This window comes from Hippoglossus stenolepis, chromosome 17 (assembly GCF_022539355.2).
Source record: "Hippoglossus stenolepis isolate QCI-W04-F060 chromosome 17, HSTE1.2, whole genome shotgun sequence".
Classification (NCBI taxonomy): domain Eukaryota; kingdom Metazoa; phylum Chordata; class Actinopteri; order Pleuronectiformes; family Pleuronectidae; genus Hippoglossus; species Hippoglossus stenolepis.
The window spans coordinates 3,130,701-3,148,691 of NC_061499.1; the positions used below are offsets into that span (position 1 = coordinate 3,130,701).

The 17,991-nt window shown below is 43.9% G+C and overlaps 2 protein-coding genes across 2 annotated transcripts in view; both read right to left on the bottom strand.

Moving 5' to 3' along the window:
* LOC118124568 overlaps positions 1–3,982 on the bottom strand; it is a 30,409-nt gene extending 26,427 nt beyond the window's left edge. Inside the window, exons 1-5 of the mRNA XM_047344234.1 lie at positions 3,896–3,982; positions 2,933–3,040; positions 2,639–2,792; positions 2,288–2,480; positions 37–1,930 (exon numbers count right to left, since the gene is read on the bottom strand). Of these exons, the coding sequence (XP_047200190.1) occupies positions 37–1,930; positions 2,288–2,480; positions 2,639–2,792; positions 2,933–3,035 (2,344 nt within the window). The 5' untranslated portion in view covers positions 3,036–3,040; positions 3,896–3,982. The remainder of the gene's footprint in view (positions 1–36; positions 1,931–2,287; positions 2,481–2,638; positions 2,793–2,932; positions 3,041–3,895) is intronic.
* Positions 3,983–4,508: 526 nt separating this feature from the next.
* Positions 4,509–17,802, bottom strand: zmym4.1 (zinc finger MYM-type containing 4, tandem duplicate 1). Its single transcript, XM_035182557.2, is given in 28 exon segments — positions 4,509–5,957; positions 6,067–6,193; positions 6,496–6,744; positions 6,852–6,966; positions 7,256–7,407; positions 7,606–7,780; positions 7,871–7,983; positions 8,094–8,324; positions 8,476–8,692; positions 8,897–9,009; positions 9,156–9,255; positions 9,258–9,311; positions 9,559–9,596; positions 9,692–9,790; positions 9,902–10,046; positions 10,149–10,321; positions 10,470–10,620; positions 10,844–11,026; positions 11,137–11,252; positions 11,343–11,493; positions 11,633–11,836; positions 11,950–12,148; positions 12,282–12,520; positions 12,785–12,925; positions 13,077–13,153; positions 13,410–13,550; positions 14,037–14,694; positions 16,805–17,802. Coding segments are annotated over 28 exon segments (4,911 nt in total). The 5' UTR covers positions 17,108–17,802; the 3' UTR covers positions 4,509–5,710.
* Between the last annotated feature and the right edge of the window lie 189 nt (positions 17,803–17,991).

Sequence of the window (17,991 nt, forward strand, 5' to 3'; positions counted from 1 at the left end):
AAGATCAGACGTGTGTATGTTACAGTGGACACGTACCCTCAATCTCCATTTCATCTAGAGAGATTCCTTTGAATTTTTCAAGAGCACCCTTTTCCATTGCCAGAAGTAGTTTCGCAATTTTTGCCAGTTCCACCGCCGCCCCTGGCAAACGGTAGTAATCCCTGTCGGCCCGAATGTCACGACCCAGCAGCTTCGCCAGGTGATCCAGCTCATTGTTCTCCAGGTTGAGAATCTGGAACACTCTTGCAATGTGCTTTTGGAGATGCACCAACCTGAGATGCTCTGGGTTTTTTGCTTCACACAGATTTGAGAAACTCCTGATGCAGTGCACTCCACTGTAGACGCTTGAATCAGTGCGGTCGGGCTTTGCAAACAGGAAAGGGTTGTCTTCGTGTACGCCACAGTTCTGTCTCTTGTCCACAAGCAGTGTGATTGCACTGACGAGCTCAGGTGTCAACAAAACAGCAACTTTTAGTCTATTCTTGCTCACAACATTTATCCTGATGAAGTGCTTGGACAACACTCGAGTGGAGTCGTCCCGCTCCTGGAATGACTTCAGTGACATTTTGGAAACCTCAGGTGCACCTTTGTTTAAGACGGTCAACTGTGCAAGCGTCAGTTTGGAGAGTACATTGTAGACCTGTGGGTTTTCATACATCTTCAGGGTTTTGATGGCAGACGCTGATGTCGTTTCTAGGTACCTGTAGAAATCCTGCACATCACGTGTGAACGGTATCGTAGACGTGCTGTTTACTTTTTGTCGGACGCATCCTGAAGCGTGGGCGGCTCGGGAGAAAATTCCACTCCATTCTGTTTCACACAACTTCATAAATTGCTCCGTGTCTTTCACCACCTTCTTGTCATTATCAGTTGAAGTGAGAATAAGCCTGAATAGATTTTTGAGAGAACGTCTGATTTTCAAAACAAGACGGGGGTTGCCATAGCTCTGCTTTTTTTCATCAAAAGCAGCCATGCCCTTGACCGTCTCGACAAGTTTGTGGAAGTTTCTGGGTTTGAGAACATCTTGAAAGTTGAATATTGACTTGTCGTGCAGCACTAACAAGAGGCTTCCCATTGCTCTGAGCTTCTGTCGGATGAAACCGTGTTTTCTTCTATCGTTTCCATGTTTCTCAAACAGATGCTGTGCCAGCTGTTTTAAAAGTATATCTTTTTGAACTATGACAGCGATCTCGTCGTTCTTCATAGATGAAAGAATCCTCCACACAGTAGGCGTACGGTTTTCGGAGCTTGATGACCCTGCAACAGCAACCTCACTTAAGGCTCTTGTTTTGCCGAGTGTTACAGGGCATGACCTTTTCCTAGAATGGCATCTCTCTACATGCCTAGACAGATCCCTACGTTTGTACAAGCCTTTACAATGCAGACAGAGCGCAAATGCTTTAGCACTAACATTCGCTTTTGACGGTCGTCTTTTAAGTTTTAACTCTCCGCTGTTGTTCCTCAACACCTCTTGATTATGTTTGTAATTTCCTCTGTTTCTTAAATCCTCAAATAACCTTTTCCGTTCCTTAGAATATATGGGCAATGCAAAGGCTCCAGCAATCTCAGTCTCTTCATCAGCATGTCTTAAAAAATGACGAGTGAGTTTAGTCATTCCTTTCCCACAAACATAACAATAATTTTTCCTGGCGAAGGTTGGCTCTTTGGGCTCCTGTATATCCTCATTGGGTAAGTATTCTTCATCCGAGCTGTGTTCATCAGTGATCAGAGCCGACTCGTCCTGCTTGCTGCATGAAGCATCGTCTGGTTGCAGCGTAACCGACTCCATCATCTCTTGAGGTGAACCGTCCCTGACGTCCAACTGACTGTTGGCAGACCTGTCATTGTCTTGGCTTGGTCCTGTGTCAGGAAGTTTGTCGTCATCATCACAGAACGATTCCTCAGCGTCAGAAGTTCCTGAGTCCTCAAGCTGTAGATGCAAACAAAAAATATTATACATACTATACGTAACTTTATTTGCGTGTGTACAGACAGAAATCATGTGCTAATCTACTGTGCCATTAAAAGATTTATATAAAGAATTAGTTCTTGCTTTCTTTCTCTTCGATACCACTCTTATGTCTCTGATAAATATGAAGCTACAACTGGCAGCTAGTTAGTTTAGTTAAGGATTAAGACTGAAGAACGTTTGCCTTGCTCTGTCCAAAAGTAAGAAAATGCATCCACATTAAGAACTGTGCAAAATGGGTAGGTGTACCTAATAAATCGCCACCTGAGTGTAATTCTAAAATCCTACAAAAAGGCTCCTGGATCAGGATAAACCTACCATTGAGCGCCACGGGTAAGGGTAGTCCCCATAGTTGTAGGTTATCTCCTCGCCCGGGGATATTTGTCTCACTGCAAAAAGGCACATGTGTGGCTTCCCTCCACAAACAATGTTCTTCATCTCACAGTTGGGATTTACGTGATCATCATTCACGAGTCTCCCGAGGCTCCTATACTCTCTGGAAGCGTCAATGCTGCAAGAAAAGCACACCTCATGAAACTTCAACCATTACTAACATTACTGTGCTAAATGGTGAATGGTCTGTATTTATATAGCGCTTTTCTAGCATTGTACATAACCTTACAAACTAATCTGTTGATGTCTATAATGAAAAACAAGCAGATAACTTACCACCAGTTGAGTCCTTTCCATGAAAACTCATACAAGTAATTGTTTTCACCATATTTCTTCCTGCGCCCTTTCCCTTTATGATAAGAAATTTTCCCACGATATTCAACAACAAACTCGGAAGGTTCAATGGTTTTGTGGCTGACGAGTCCTTTCCCTAAAAAAATAAAAACAATAAAACAAAAACACAAAAAATCTTAAACGTGAAGAATTAGTATTAACTTGATCATAGGCATCAAAGTTTAGCTTCATACATCATATCAATGCAGATAATAATATCAGAATTGGACGACAAACCTTTAAAGTGGTCTATGAATCGATGCCTCAGCGAGGATTTGTCTTTACGAGCAAGTATGTGTTCCACAGCATCTTTCTCTGGGGGGGGTTTCTGCTCCTCCATGACAGCTGCAAATGTTTATGAAAATAATAAATTAGGTTTGGGCAATGTGAGTGAATCTGCTGAGCACATAGTTCTTTTAAAAAACAAGTATATGTTCGACATTGGGTTCTACTAAGATGTTATTTAAATATTTTAACCACATGCTGATTTATATTAGTAAATAATTGAAAATAATATAATTGATATATCATAAAACCTGGACCTGGACAAACAACAGTGACTGGGTAGCATAATGAATGTAAAGATTAAACAGGTCAAAAATACATAACATATCTGGAGAATTCCAATTCCAGTTCCAGTTGAACATAGATTTTATCGTTTCCTGCACTTTTTTATTAAACTTATATGTGGGTCAAATTTATTAAAAACATTTAGGGACAGATTTTAAGGAGGTGTTATAATGATTTTTATTTTGTTTTATTTCCTATCGCCCTCAAACATACTTTAATTACTTCTGTGTGCACGTTTGACTTCTCTATTAAAACCCTGTAGCAGTGGAGATATTTCTGCTCTTGACCTGATATATATATATTTATATATGATATATGAATTTGACTTTTCTATATTAAGCTCTTTCTACCTTGTTTTTGTTATAATTGAACTGTTGCACTTCTGAGCTGAGCAGTTTCTTCTCCTCCAACACATGTCATTGTGCTGTGGATCCTGTGTTAACTTGCACCTGAGAAATATCACCTGAAACTCTTCTTGCACCAGAAACTCCTGTCTTGTTTACTTAGCCTTGCTAGCATGCTAACACTAACTAACCACTGGTGGGCAGGCTAACAGTTTAGCGACACTCTGCTCATCGCTGCTACTTAAACAGATGTATTTATAACGTTTAGACACAGAGCAGCGTTTACCTTCACTTTGATAACCTGGAGAAGAAGAAGCAGAAAGAGCCACAGCTGAAGCTCAAACACTGGCGGCCATCTTTCCTTGTCCCCGCCTCGCCGCAGACCCCGTGACGATGACGTCGGCAAATGTGGCCAATCGGTGATCGTGACGTCCCTGATTGACACTCGAAGCAGCGAATCAGCGTCCGATATGGTCCCGACCGCGGAGAGCAGCATGTCCTCATAAACTTACTTTTAAAGTGTCCTCATATACCAGCAGAAGTACTCCTTATACGACTTTCACCGTGTACAATTACTCTGTAGATTCTGCCTCATGAGTCAATACAGTAACTTTACTCTCTTAACTGTGCAGTATTCATTCTGTCTGTGCAACACAATGGTTCATGTGTAATTCATTCACTGTTCACATCCTCACACTGTAAACATGCTTGTTTTTACAGTATTTATTAGTTTTTTTAAATATATTTTATTGTTTGTTTGAACCCATTGTTACATCACTAACAATTTCAATTATGGACGTTTTTTTTCCTGTAATGGAGAACTCTCTTGCATTCAGTAAATACAAAGAAACAGACATTTCAGCAACTGATGAAGCTCACGCGACAATGACGCTTTGAAATATTTTTATGTTGTTTATTTAAAAAGAACATACAATAGAAAATACTAAAGAGAACCTTGGTAGTCATACTCTTCAGAGTGGGGGTTAATATAACCAAGATATACATGAAGGGACAGTATTTCTTTATTTTTTACATTTTTCAGTCTGATGGTTACGCAAAGAGTGAATGTCTCAAGAGATTGCTTTGGATGAAATAACACAACTAACATGAGCTAAAAAAATTTTTTTAAAAAAAGAGTATTTTGTGTTTAGTAAACTAATAGGTTAAAATTGTGCATTTTTTCCACATCATACGAGTCTTCAGCCTTTTTACAAGATGAGTGATACATTAATCTGATTTTTTAAAGTGTTTTCATAATGATCTAAAAAAATGTTTTCATACGTATGTTCACTTCTACAGATGTGGTGAAAGGAAAACAGTTTGATTCTTCCTGTAAGTTACCATCAGATGAGCAAACCTTTCAAAATAAAATTACCTGAAGAACACAGATATGGACAAACGGTTATGGGAGGTTTGCCGCGGCGTCTTGGAAAATCAAACCATCAGATGTTACAAAACAAAAAAATACACTCACAATTTTCTGAGTTACCAGGAACAATCCTGGTATAACAGCTATGCACAGAGTAGTGTAATATGCAACGAATCACCGCACCGATGGTTTATTAGAAATCAAACTGTCCTGTGGGCTTCCTGCACAAGATGAACGTTGGTGATCAACATCAGAGGGTTTGTCTCCTGGTGCAGATGTTTACTACCAACAACAACAACAACAACAGAAATCTAAATGTTTTTTCACTGCTCTTCAATGTAGACTTCAATCTCTCTCAGAGGAAATAGCTGTTTTACTGAAAAAAAACTTCAGTCCGATTTGCAAAGTTATTTAAAGAATTATGATACATGTTGGAAGGAGACGACAGTGGCATTGATCATGAGACGCAAAGTTCAGCTGTGTCCTGTTGAATCAGTCTGAGTTCAGTTCAGCTTCCGAGTCCCAGCTACACAAACGCAATGTGTTTGAATATCTTCAAATCCTGTTCATGAAGTATGACTTTCTTCGCTGTTCAGCACTTTTTAGTTGTGTGTATTGTCCATTTATGTTTATGGGACCGTGGTTAAATGAACATTTCAGTTAAATCTACAACCATTTACACCACAAATCGCTACACCAATAAAAGGTCACTTCTGTTGTCATCTGTCTCCATCACTCCGAATCCCCATCTTCCTCCTCTTCAGGTATAAACGGTGGATCCTTGGGTGTGTTCTTTTCAGCCTCTCCCTCTTTGCTCTTGTTGAGATGCAGTTCTCTGACGGTGAGGATGCGGGTGAGCATCGCCTCCATGGTGGTGTCGTCCAGAGCGGAGGAGGAGAACCACAGGGGGCTGTTGGGGACGCAGCAGCGCTCGGGAAGAAGGTAGAACAGGTTGGTGCGCTGCTTGACCGACTCCGAGCTAGATGGAGGACAGTTGTCAGTGTCAACAAGGTAAACAGAGACATAATAAAAGGAACTTGACAGAGAAAGACAGTCAACATATTCAAACTGTGAGTGGTACAACTCACCACTTGGAGAGGTAGAACTCGTAGAGTCGAACCGGACAGCGGAGAGGGTTTTCCGTGTTCTCCACCATCTCCAGGATTTCCTCTTTAGCCTCGTCCTCCTTACGCTTCTTAGACGGAACCTCTGGATCTGAGGAAGACGCAGTAACAAAGACGCACATTCATATTTGAGATCAGTCAATGTGACAGATCATTTTTGTGAAAGAACAAATGAACACAGAAAAACTGTGTATTTGTGATTTTCTGTACTAAACATAACGAGCTCCCACTTCCGTGACTTCTTCCCTGCTTGTTGCATCACTTTGAATAAAGTAAGTACGTTTTTACATACAATCATGAAGATTATGATTTAAGAAGAGTGTTAGATATGTTAAAATCTATGTTATTACTATAGATATTAGTTTGTAATTTTGACATCAGCCATGTTTGTACCTGGCTCTGCTTCATTTATGGATATGGGCGGGTAGAAGCGCAGGAAAATGGTTTTGGTGTTGTCCAGGTTGGTTTTGGTGCAGCGCATGACGTGGGCGAAGGAGAGCTGACGGTGCTGCTCCACCGCGGCGAAGCCAAAGTACTTGCAGCAGAAGAAGAGCAGGGTGTTGAGGAGGACGATGGGGGAGTACGCCCCCAACTGTTTACAGTCCCAAAGATACTCCTCCTCCACACGGGAATGGATGTAACCTGCAGAACAGAGACAGGACATAAATCTGGTCAAACACGGAAATGTTTTCATGAGACAAAGATTGACAGAGTAGAAATTCAGAAGCAGGATACAGGTGATAACTCACCAGTGGCTGTGACCGGGGGTTTGAAAGCTCTCAGCATAGTCGTGAACTCAGTGGAGAACTTGTTGTAGAAGCGATCCATGAATATATTCTCCACTCGACTGTTCTCAAACAGGTACTGCAGAGAAAAAGGATTAATACTGAGAGCAGGGAGAAGGGCTGTGATTGATTTCACTCTAGTATGTTTGTTGTTTTTAGTTGATATTTGGTTGTATGTATAAACGGATGTGTTGATCGTACAGCTCGTTTGTTATTAATAAAATCACTATGAAGTTATAACTTTATCGAATGTAGAGAACTAGGGAGACATTTCAGAGTTACATGATTTTTTTGCGAATGTATGTTCATGTTTCTCTCATACACGTGTGTGATCAGTGCCTGTGAGAGCAGAGTGGTGCTTCTCTTGCCTGTTGGATGCCGAGGCAGAGGTAGAAGATGCTGTCGGGTGAGTACTGTTCTCCGTTTGGTCGTTTCACCTCAGTGATGAAGCAGCAGAGTCCGTAGCTCAGCTCAGCTGTGGTGCATCGGAGGAGATCCTCCTTCAGCTCGATGGGACGAGCTGAGACCAACACATGAGGAACGTAAAGTAAAGCAGGTAAAAGTGCACCGACTTCACACCAAATGGAATTTAAATTACAGGAAAACATAGGTCTAGTCATTTTAAGACATTTTAATAAAGAACTGTTACATATTGTATCTATATCTATTGTAACCAGGTCAGCTTCAGTGGTTGTATTCACGTTACGTTCAGACTTACAGCCGATGCGCGGTTTCTCTACGTTGGGCTGAGTTTGCCTCCACTGGATCCATCGCTTCCAGGCGTCAAGTCCGTACTCACTGTTCAGTTTTGGCAATTCCAAAGGCAGATCCTTGTTGGAGGAGCCTTTCTGATTTGCGGCTGCAGCTGCCTTGGACCGCTGCGACTTACGACCCTATGATAAGGAGAGGGGGAGAGAGGGGGGGGTTGCAGAACCAGTATCTTCACCAGAAACTATAAAGAAAACCAAATTTAGTCCAATTACCCTTTTATCCCGGGCTTTCCTTTGACCTGGTCGTCGTCGTCGTGAGGTCGCAGGGGGGGGGCTCGGAGCTGGAGGGCCCTTCTCTCTGAGCCGGGACATCCTCTCCAGTGTTTCTGGCAATTTCAGCGAATTAAAAATAAGCCTCCGATTCAACTCTTTAGACAAGGGTCAAGCTGGGTGGGGATTAAACTGGGAATTTATAATATATATCTCATCTCCTCACCGACAGTGAAGTCAGCTTCGACGTCCATGGGAGGCGGAGCTGGAGGCGGGGGCTCGGAGTACGGCTCGCTGGGCATCCCCGCAGGAACCTCTACCATCGGGTTGAGCTTCTCCTGCGTGTACGATCGACTCGGCGACCTGAGGCCCGGGTCGGAGGAGGCGTCCTCCCAGTTGTTGAGGAAACTGGTCAATTCTTCTGTGTCCAAATCGTCACTGAAGTTACTGGTGTGGTCTTTAAAATAAACAGGTGGAAGTCTTCATGCAGTGAAATACATTGTGTGGGAAAAAAATCATGGTCCTAACAACCAGTGAAAAGACATCACATATTCTGGTTATGTTCTTGTTTTGTCGTCGTTTCCTTAAAGACTTTGAATGTCTCTCACCATCAGGGGCGTCTTGTCTCTCCGTCCTTTTCTCCACCACTTTCGCCTTCGGTCGCTCCGGCTTGTTGTTCTCATCTTGTTCCGCCACCATCTCAGCCATGAGGATGAGCTCGGCCTCGAAAGGATCAGACGGGATCTTTGCCTTGATCTCCTGGATGGTCTCTATGATGCGTTGTGCGCTGTCCATCGTCACAGGAAGGAACATGGGCACGGGCAGCTGTGGGAGGCAGGTTGGGAGAGTAAGAGTCTATAGAGTGTGATGTTGTTTAAGTTGCCTTTAAGCAGAACAACTATTCCAGTACACAGCTCAGATACAGAAATCTGCGTTGTGATTGGGTCCGGTAGGTACCAGCTATCAGCTCATTACACAAGTTGGCGTGGACAGTTAATCGGCTCGGGGGAGTTGAGGAGTTGGACGTACCGGTAGTGGCAGGCACACGGGTTTGGGTGCAAACTGGCTGTACATGTTCATGGGTACGGGAACAAACACGGGAACTGGGACAGGCAGGATCATCACTTCTGGGAAAGCAACGTCTATAGAGAGGGGAAATAAAAACAATGTCAGAGTGAAAACATAGTTTGATATGAGCACGGGAGGCGTCAGTAAAAGTCTGATTAGTATAACCTATTTTAAACACAAAGACTAACATCGTCATCAGGTTTCAGGGTGAAGCTTTTACCTGTCTGTGATTCAACATCAGCCGTCTGCGCTTTACAGGAAACCCCTTTATTCTGCACCAGGGGACGACAGAGAAGAGCCTTGTTCTTCAGGATTTTCGGGCAGCAGCAGCAGGAGGAGGAGGAGGAGGTTTCACCACTTCAGTCTGGACACTGATCTGTACAAACGGACAAAAAACATGAAAAATTCCAGATTTCATTGTTTTCAGAACAATAAATGGAACAAAAATAGCCCTTTGGTGATTTAAATCAAATTCCAGATTGTTTCCATGTTTGGAAAAGTGCTCTCTAAATTTAACATGTTATCCAGGATTCATGATACTGTATCAAAGAGCAAACATGTACATTTGTTTATTCACTTTTCTTACTTCTAAAATGTACTGTACATAACAACAGTCAACTCACATGTCCAGAGTTCTTTGATTGAGTCTGTGAGACTGTGCCTGTGAAGACAACGTGAAAATCAACCCTGGCAACTGATTGAAAGTCAAGTATTAGACATTTAGCACAAAAATACTTGAGTGTGTGAGTTTTCTACTTTGCTGAGCTGCAGTTCTGTCGGAATCGTCAGGTTTTCCCGTCGGAGGGTCTGCAAGTGAGATGACGTTGGCAATGATGGGTGTGGCCTCACCTGTTCCTGCACATCCCAAAAGAACAAAGACACAGGGGAGTCAGCTGAATTGACTTTGACACAGTTGAAACCACAACATAGGAAATGAATCAATGAAAAGGTGACAGTGACACACACCTTTCAACACCTCGCCCTGTGTGGCCACCTTGTGACTGCAGAACTTCAGCAGGCAAGTCTGATCACAGAAGTGTTTGACCTCCCCCAGCAAAGGAAGACTCTGCTTCAGTTTCCCTTTGCACCCACAGGTGTCGCACTTAGCAACCTGACAGAGCAGACAGGTAACGTGAAGCCGGGACAAACAAGATCGTCATCCTCCTTGTTGTTTTAGTGTGAGTGTGAGTTGAATGACAGAAATCAGGCTTACGTGACAGAAGAGCATGGTGTATTTGAACCTGCACTCCTCAGAGCAGAACTCCTCCGTCGAGCCTCCGTACTGAGCCGTCACCACCTTCTTTGAGACACAGTGGCAGTAGACACACGAGTTACAGTGCTTCCCCCAGTTTTTACTCAGGTCGTGTCTGAAGAGGAGCTTACAACCTGGGACGAGGGGGAGAGGACGACCAAATAAGACTTCAACCCTTTCAAATAAAAATAATAGTAATGTGTAGGTTACAGTGCTGTCCTCTGGAAATCTTTCAATCGTGTTTTGTGCTGTGACGAAGCACATTTCTGTCCGTCTCCTCACCGTCGCTGCAGAAGTAGCAGTCTTTGTTGTCTATTGTTTTGGCGTCTCTGGTGATCTTCTCGATTTTACAGTATTCACACAGGCTCGTCACGTAGTTGACCCTCTTGAATTCCTGCGAACAATCCACGCTGCACAGAAAAACCAGCTTGTCCTGCAAACAGAGTTGATATCAACAATCAGAGAGGTCAGAGTATGTCACACGGCTGAAAATGCAATTGTCTTTCTCCAACTAATTTATATCAATGAGACACTTGTATCAAACCGCAGTAACAGATAAATGCAGTAAAAACTTATTTCCGGTTCCGTGAAGTTGGTAAAAAAACAGGCTGCTAAAAAGTTGAGTGGACTCTGATTTAAAGAAACAGATAGAACACCTTGATCTGGATGACTTCGGGTTTGAACGTGATGTTGCGGGCGCACTGGGCGCAGTCCAGGTTCGGCGGCACGTTGGAGAAGAATTGCTGAGGTTGGGGAGGAGTGACCGGCTGGATCTGCGTGGATTCAATGGGCAACTTGGTGAAAACATTCATATGTTTGTGGGACTTCTTGAACTTCTCCTGCGACACAGAAAAACACCAGAGGAGTCAAGTTTCTGGAGCAAAGCAAGTTGTATTGGGCAAAATATACATACTGCTTTTCTTTTCTTTTGCATTTTACAAACAATTACCTGAAAAGCCATGACACACTGTAGCCTGCAGAAGTTCCTGATGGAAGTATCGGACATGGCGAGGTGGTAGGCCGGTACGGAGTTCTTCCCACAACTATCGCAATTCAACCGAGCACCTGTCGAAAAGGAAATAAACTCATCAGCTGGTCTAAAGTGAAGTATTACACGCTGAAGTACAAAATATCTAATGAAAACGTGATTAGTACCTGAGGCGCTGACAGTCTTGACCTTGAATGCCATCAAACAGCTGCTGCTACAGAAGAGGTTCACAGAGTCGTCGTCGTTTTTGTTGTCAATCGTCTCTGCCAGCAAACGGGTTGTTTGACACATCATACACGGCTGAGTTACCTTGGTTTTCTGTGGAGAAATAAAAGAGAAAGTGACAATGTCGGGTTCATCGTCACAACAAATCGGACTCTGTCTCCGCAGGAAGATTTCACTTTGTATTTTTATCTTTTAAAACCCTTAACAAATATGTTGTTTGTTTTTCTCATACCTCTTTGTACTTGGCCAGACATTCAGAGTTGCACAGAGTTTTGTTGCCGTCCTCCATCTTCAGCATGAGCGGTTTGCTGTGGCAGAAGGAGCCACAGTTGCCACAGCCAGCCATGGACAGGTTGTTTACCGAACGGAATCGGTTAAAGCAGGCGTCGCTGCAGATCTTGTGGACAGCGCCGCTCAGGATCACCTCGTGTTTGCTCTGCAAGGCAGATTTAGGAAGATGTATTGAAAGAACAACCCATTGATCAGGAAAACAGCAGATTAATCTCATCATAATTATCTCTAGTTGCAGCTCTGCTCTGCTTAACCTACAATGCAGTATCTGGTGCACATGCTGCAGAGCGACTGTGGTCCGACTGCTTGCGGTGTTGTTTTGGCGAAGTCGTGTTTCCGGAAGCTGGAGGGGTTTTTCTTGTAGTTGAAGGAGGTCAAACAGTTTTGGCTGCAGAATTCCTTCATGACTCCTTTAGCATCCGGGGCCAGGATGACATCCTGAGGTCGAATTATCACCCTGAGAGTGAAAAGAGATCAGTCGGACCTCAAGTTCTACAGGTGTGCACATTTCAGACTCTTTAGGACCAGAGTGAATGAAATTTAAGACCAAGTCAAGTGCGACACATATGAAGTCAGTGACAGATGTTTACTTTTGGCAGTTGTAGCAGATCTTAGTGGCTCCTTTGACGGCAGGGAGGGATGTGGTGAGGCAGGCGGTGGAGCAGAACAGAGACGTGGAGCCCTTCCTCTGGAACGCCGTCTGTCCTTTAATCAGGCTCTTCTTGCAGTTGAAACACAACATGTGCGAAGACGACGGTTGGGCGGTGGGAAGCGTCTGTGTCTCAGCAGCTGGACTCACTGAGAAGACACAACCGATCCTCAAGTCCTCCTGACAACGAGAGGAGAGAGAAACATGTCAGTGATTAATCATTTTCAAGTTTGTGCAGAAACAAATGAATGAGGGGCCATGTTTTTACCACGTGGCTCAAATCAGTCTGAATTCAGTCTCCGGTAGTGGAACATATTTTACTGTTTTGACAAGTGACAACCAGTTGTTTTGTCGTTCTAACCTGCCGCCTTCATAACAACCAGCAACCAGTTTGTATAACAGTAAATGTTGGTAGATCCCTGTGATCACCGGTGCATCACCCACCTTGGCAGTGTTCGGCTCATCCTTCACGCTCGCTGTGAATGCAGAAGATACCAGAGCCTGGTCGTACTCCTCGTCTACAGGCTCATCCTTCACTTTGACCAGAGGCGGTGAGGGAGACGACGGATCTGCCTGTGATCTCTCCTACAACAAGAGAAGAAGACAAAGACCTGCTCTTGGATCTGTCTAATAAACAGTACGTCATGCGATGTTGTAAAATCTTAAATGTAAAAACTGAAATCAGACTTTTGAGAGAAACACAAGTGATGCTTCAGAGTTTCTTACTTATACTTACAGGGTCTATTCTTGGTAGTGATGGGTTAAATACTTTCATCCCATTCATCACAGCCTTTGGCGATGAGCTCTCTCTTCCTATAGGAACATATGAGCTGGTTGAGTGCGAAGTATTTACATCCAAAAAGTGACAGTGACACAAAAAAGCTGTTGAATCACATGACCGTGATTCAACAGGTTAACATTTTGAACTCTAACCGTAACAAAACTGTTGCTCTACTACTTGTCATGTCAACAAGAACATCTTCCTGAGGAACCTTTCTGACATTGTGCTCAGTGTTTAAACTTCATCACCAGGAGGGTCTGAAGCCCCCTCCCTTCTTTAGTGCTTCACCTGTACTGGCCGTGGTTGGAGACGAGGGAGACGAGCTGGACTGGATCCGATCTAAAGCCACTTTCACGTCCTCCGCTTGGTCGTCGGCTGGAGGAGGCGTCAATATGGTTGGTTTCACATCAGTTTCCTCCTCCATTGTCACTGATGGGAAAGTCAATAACACAATAAGGGGACTTTAAGTAACAAGCAACACAAATGACAGCTGACAGCTTTGAGTCGCGACACTCCAGGTGTACAAAACAAACTATCTATGATGCATCCTGTTCTGCCATCTGCTGCTCTACCAAGACGCCCCCCACCACCTGAACGCTCCCCACATTTTCCTGTTGGTGTGAATGTGTCTGACCCAGTAAATCTTCTGCTGGGTTCCTAATATGTAAAAGAAAAACTCTGTTGCAACTCAGTTATCAGTTGCACAATTTGTTTGTTGTTTTATTACAGCGTGATAACATCTGTATCATTGAGAAACAACTACAACACACAAGAGCAACACAAGTATTGTCAAATAAACATTAACATCATTTAGACCTACCCAAACGTATTTAAGACCTAGTATGAAGTATTTTAGAGTACTTAAACTCAAATGATTGAATTTTAGACTTTTTACTGAAACCCTGCTCACTTTACCTTCAGATGAAGTTCCAGGTGGGCAACGGTTTCCTTCATCTGTCGGACTATTCTGTTGCTCCTCCACTTTCATCTGAGCTTCTTGTTCCACCTGATCCACTGTACCAATGTCCATCATCTCGTCGAGGTCATCAGTTGTTGAAGCCCTCGGTTTACAGCCATGCGGCTCATTTTCCTGCTGCGTGTCAATCTCCTCCTTAGAGGCAACACCTGGGTCCTCGTCTCCATCTTTTATTATCTCCTCCTTGAAATCTAAAGTTGTTTCCATATCTGTGTCTTCTTTCACATCTGCAGCATCTTCCTCTAAGCTGTTGTACTTTACAACAACATTTTGTTCATTTATCTCAAACTCTTCCTCAGTTTTCACCTCGGTGCCTTCCGTTCCAGACTCCGAGGAGCTGCCTGACTCTCCACAACGATCCGAAGCTGTTCTGATAGTTTGGTTTGTAGAGAAAGACGACTGTGAAGCAGATGGATGTAGAGGAGATACAGATGCAGGAGAAGGGATCACAGCTGCCCCAGTTTCTTTTTCACATTCTTTATCAGAAAAGAGAACGTAGTCCACTTCTCCATGTTCAGAAAGTCTTGGAGAAGATCTATGAACAAGCTCAGGGTCTGGAACCGCCTCCATGGATTCAACATCTGTCTCCTCCTTCACCTGTGTTGGAGAAACAACAATGAAAATAATAAATGTCCACTAATAGACTCCTGATGTGTATCTTGTACTTTCACATTTCTGGTTTGTCAACTACACAAAACCTGCCACTTATTTACACGATGGTGGTGATAAATCCACAAGTTTACCTGTGAACCAGGAACTCACACAGATTATTTACCTGCTCCACGGAAAAAAAGAACCAGAACAATAAGATAAAAACCTTTAAGATATTTTTTACAAAACTGTCCCACAAACAACACGATGCTTTCATAAGGTAAACAAGGTTTTCAAAGTCTTGTGTCTACTAACTGCCCACTTTATCCTTTGTCTTATAAATTAAGCCCCTTTTCCACTGGTCAGAAAACCCATTGACATCTGGCTGTTGTGTGCGATGGGAATGGAGACGATCGGCCTTCACTCTGGGGTCAAATGACTCTGCAGTAGACACAGAGTTTAATCTGCTCCGGCCCGATCGGCAGTGATGAAAACAAGACGCCCAGGTGAATGCACTTAAAGACATCGAGGTTCCAGAGCACAGTTCTCAGCGCCTTCAAGAAGTCTATCGCCTTATAGAGCCGCAGACGACCAACCACAGAATAATCAAATCCGTTTATAACATTCGCTTCCTAACATTTAAACAGTGATACTATGAAGGGAATTATTTTAAGGTTTTTCTTTGGAGAAACCAGTAAGGTCAATCCATACCAACTCGACTAGAACCTTCCAGCTAACGACATAGATCGTCTTAAAACATTTGGATCAACTTCATATTTAATGCAGCAGAGAAAAAAAGTGAGTGTGTACTTTTGTCAGGAGAGAAGCTCTGCGGCTACAAATCACTGGGAGGAAAACCACAAACCTTAAGATACACCACTAAATGGAGCTAAGCTAATATTAAGATATTAAATAACATGACTTTATTACTACTTATAATAAAGCCACAGTAAACCAACTACTAAAGACAGTTATGCAACAGTATCTGCTCTCCTCACAAAGGGACACCATTACTTTACTTGCAGATGGAGAGTCAGTCTGATTGAAGGTCAGATGCCCAGTCAGCCGTGTTGGCTAATGTTTGACTTAAGCTTGTTTGTTTCAGTCAACCAAGAATAAACAAGGTGAGTAGTTTCATGTCCAACACTCGGAATCCGTGCACAGCTTCGATAGAGGCTAATCTTCACTGCAGGAGATTCAACATTATCAAGATCAACACAGTGGAGCACCAATCCCCCCCTTCACTCAGACACACACACACACTCAGACACACTTCCATTGAGACCGAAACATTTCATTTCATTGCTGGAAGAACCTGTTTCAAGAGGAATTCCAGGATTTTTCAACCTGGGCTCAACATGTATAAATGTGGGCCAGTGTGTAAATGAATGTGCTGACAAAAACTTGTGAAGTAAGTCCAGTAGTTTGCCTCAGCCGGAAACACGGCAGCAGTGGCTACTATGAAAACTCATGGGGCAACTGTGACAGTTTTCTCAGTCATAGATCTGCAGCTTCGAAATGCTTGAGAGACAAACACTGAACAAAACGAGTGTACAGGCTCATTCAATCACCGCCAACATCAATTATTCCAAGTAATTATCTCTAATTTCTCATAATTCAGAGGATATAGAAATGTAGACAGAACAATGGACCATAATAACCAGATAATATCAGCTCATTGATTTTGTATTATTAGTGATGTGAACAGCTGAAGAGTATGAAACACTTTAAAAAGCATTTGATATCATACCAACTTGTGGCTTCTACAGGCGCAGACGAGATGTTTGAAGGTCAAAGTGGAGTCTCACAATCTCGAACCTCGTAGTACGTCTACAATATTATAGCTGATAATCCAAATCCCTATTCAGAAAACCAACTGGATTTTTACTTTTTTTTTAACCAGAACTGCACTGTTGATCTATTGGTTTTATCTGGGTGAAACTAATAGGATTTAAAGACGTGGTATTGAATCCAGACATAGATTTTTCCTGAGTATCAGAGGTATTTTCTTTCAGAGCATCTCTACTACTTATCTAAAGAGTATGTTTATTGTACTCCTGCCCGGCTCCTGTGTGTAATGTGTCCAGGTCCACACCTCAGCCATCAATAGCATTACCTCCACTGTGTGTGCAGCAGGTCTCCCCACCCTCGGTATCGCATTTCTCTTGAGGAAAACATGCTTCGGTGGAGCTTTTCTCTTCCTCTTTGGTTCGCTGTAGTCATCGCCGGCAAAATGGTCACTGCAGACCCGGTGGTCGGCGAAGCGCAGCGCCTCCACCGGGGTGTTTACATCCATCCCCAGCGCCGCCAGCCACAACCCCCGCGTCTCCACGTCAGACAGCGGCAACCGATGGAAGCTGCGCGCACTGTACCGCGACATCTTGTTGCCACAGCTCGGGAACGCGCACAAGCGAACCATCGCTCCTGGGACTGATCTTCTAACAGACGCACAGCGACACCGTCTCTACTCCAACACAACAAACAACTGCTGCTGCACAACTCGCGTCTCCAGCTCCGGCACCAGCACCAGACCCAGTGAAACATGTGGACCGACTCTTAGCAACGACCCAGAAAACCAGTTTGAGCCTTTTTACTGGCGAGAAGCAGCAGCAGCTTACACACCCGGGTTTATAAACACAAGGGGCCCAGGTGTAACAAATGAAGGAATTCCCCTATGAAGGCTAATTTTGCATGAACACACGGACTCCTGCAGGAGGAATGAGCACTAGACACACAGAGAGGCGGTCTTTAAACACCACAGTGGACATGCATGTGTCAGAAATAAGCTGTAACAGGGTAAATAAGAGCCAAACAACATGGAGCTAGCTTGCTGCTGCCATGCTGGCTAACGACACGACAGTCTGACCGCTAACACCCCCGCGTTGGCTGAGACAGAAGCAGGGATTTCACTTTCTCCGCCTGCGACGCGTCGTTGTTTTCATCCATGTTCATCTCGCGTCTGCGGATTAAACAGGAAGACAGCTAGCTCTCGGTTCGCTAGGCTAACGCTAGCTGCTCGTTAGCCCGCTGAGGTTAGCGAGCCGCCACCGGGGTAAACACGCCCCAAGCAGCAGGACGCAGCGGGTTCGATACCCGCCGCACCGGAGGCGTTATTCTTATCAAACCGTTATAATGGAAGCAACAACGTGTAGGGGCATTACCGCGCAGGAGACCTGGACCGACGGGACTTGATTGGTGGCCAGACGCTGGTGTCCATCGCCACTTCCCGTAGCCGCCATGTTGGGCTCCGGAGTCCTGACGAGCGGGTTCCTGTAGAAAAGGATCCGATCCCGCTCCGCTCGT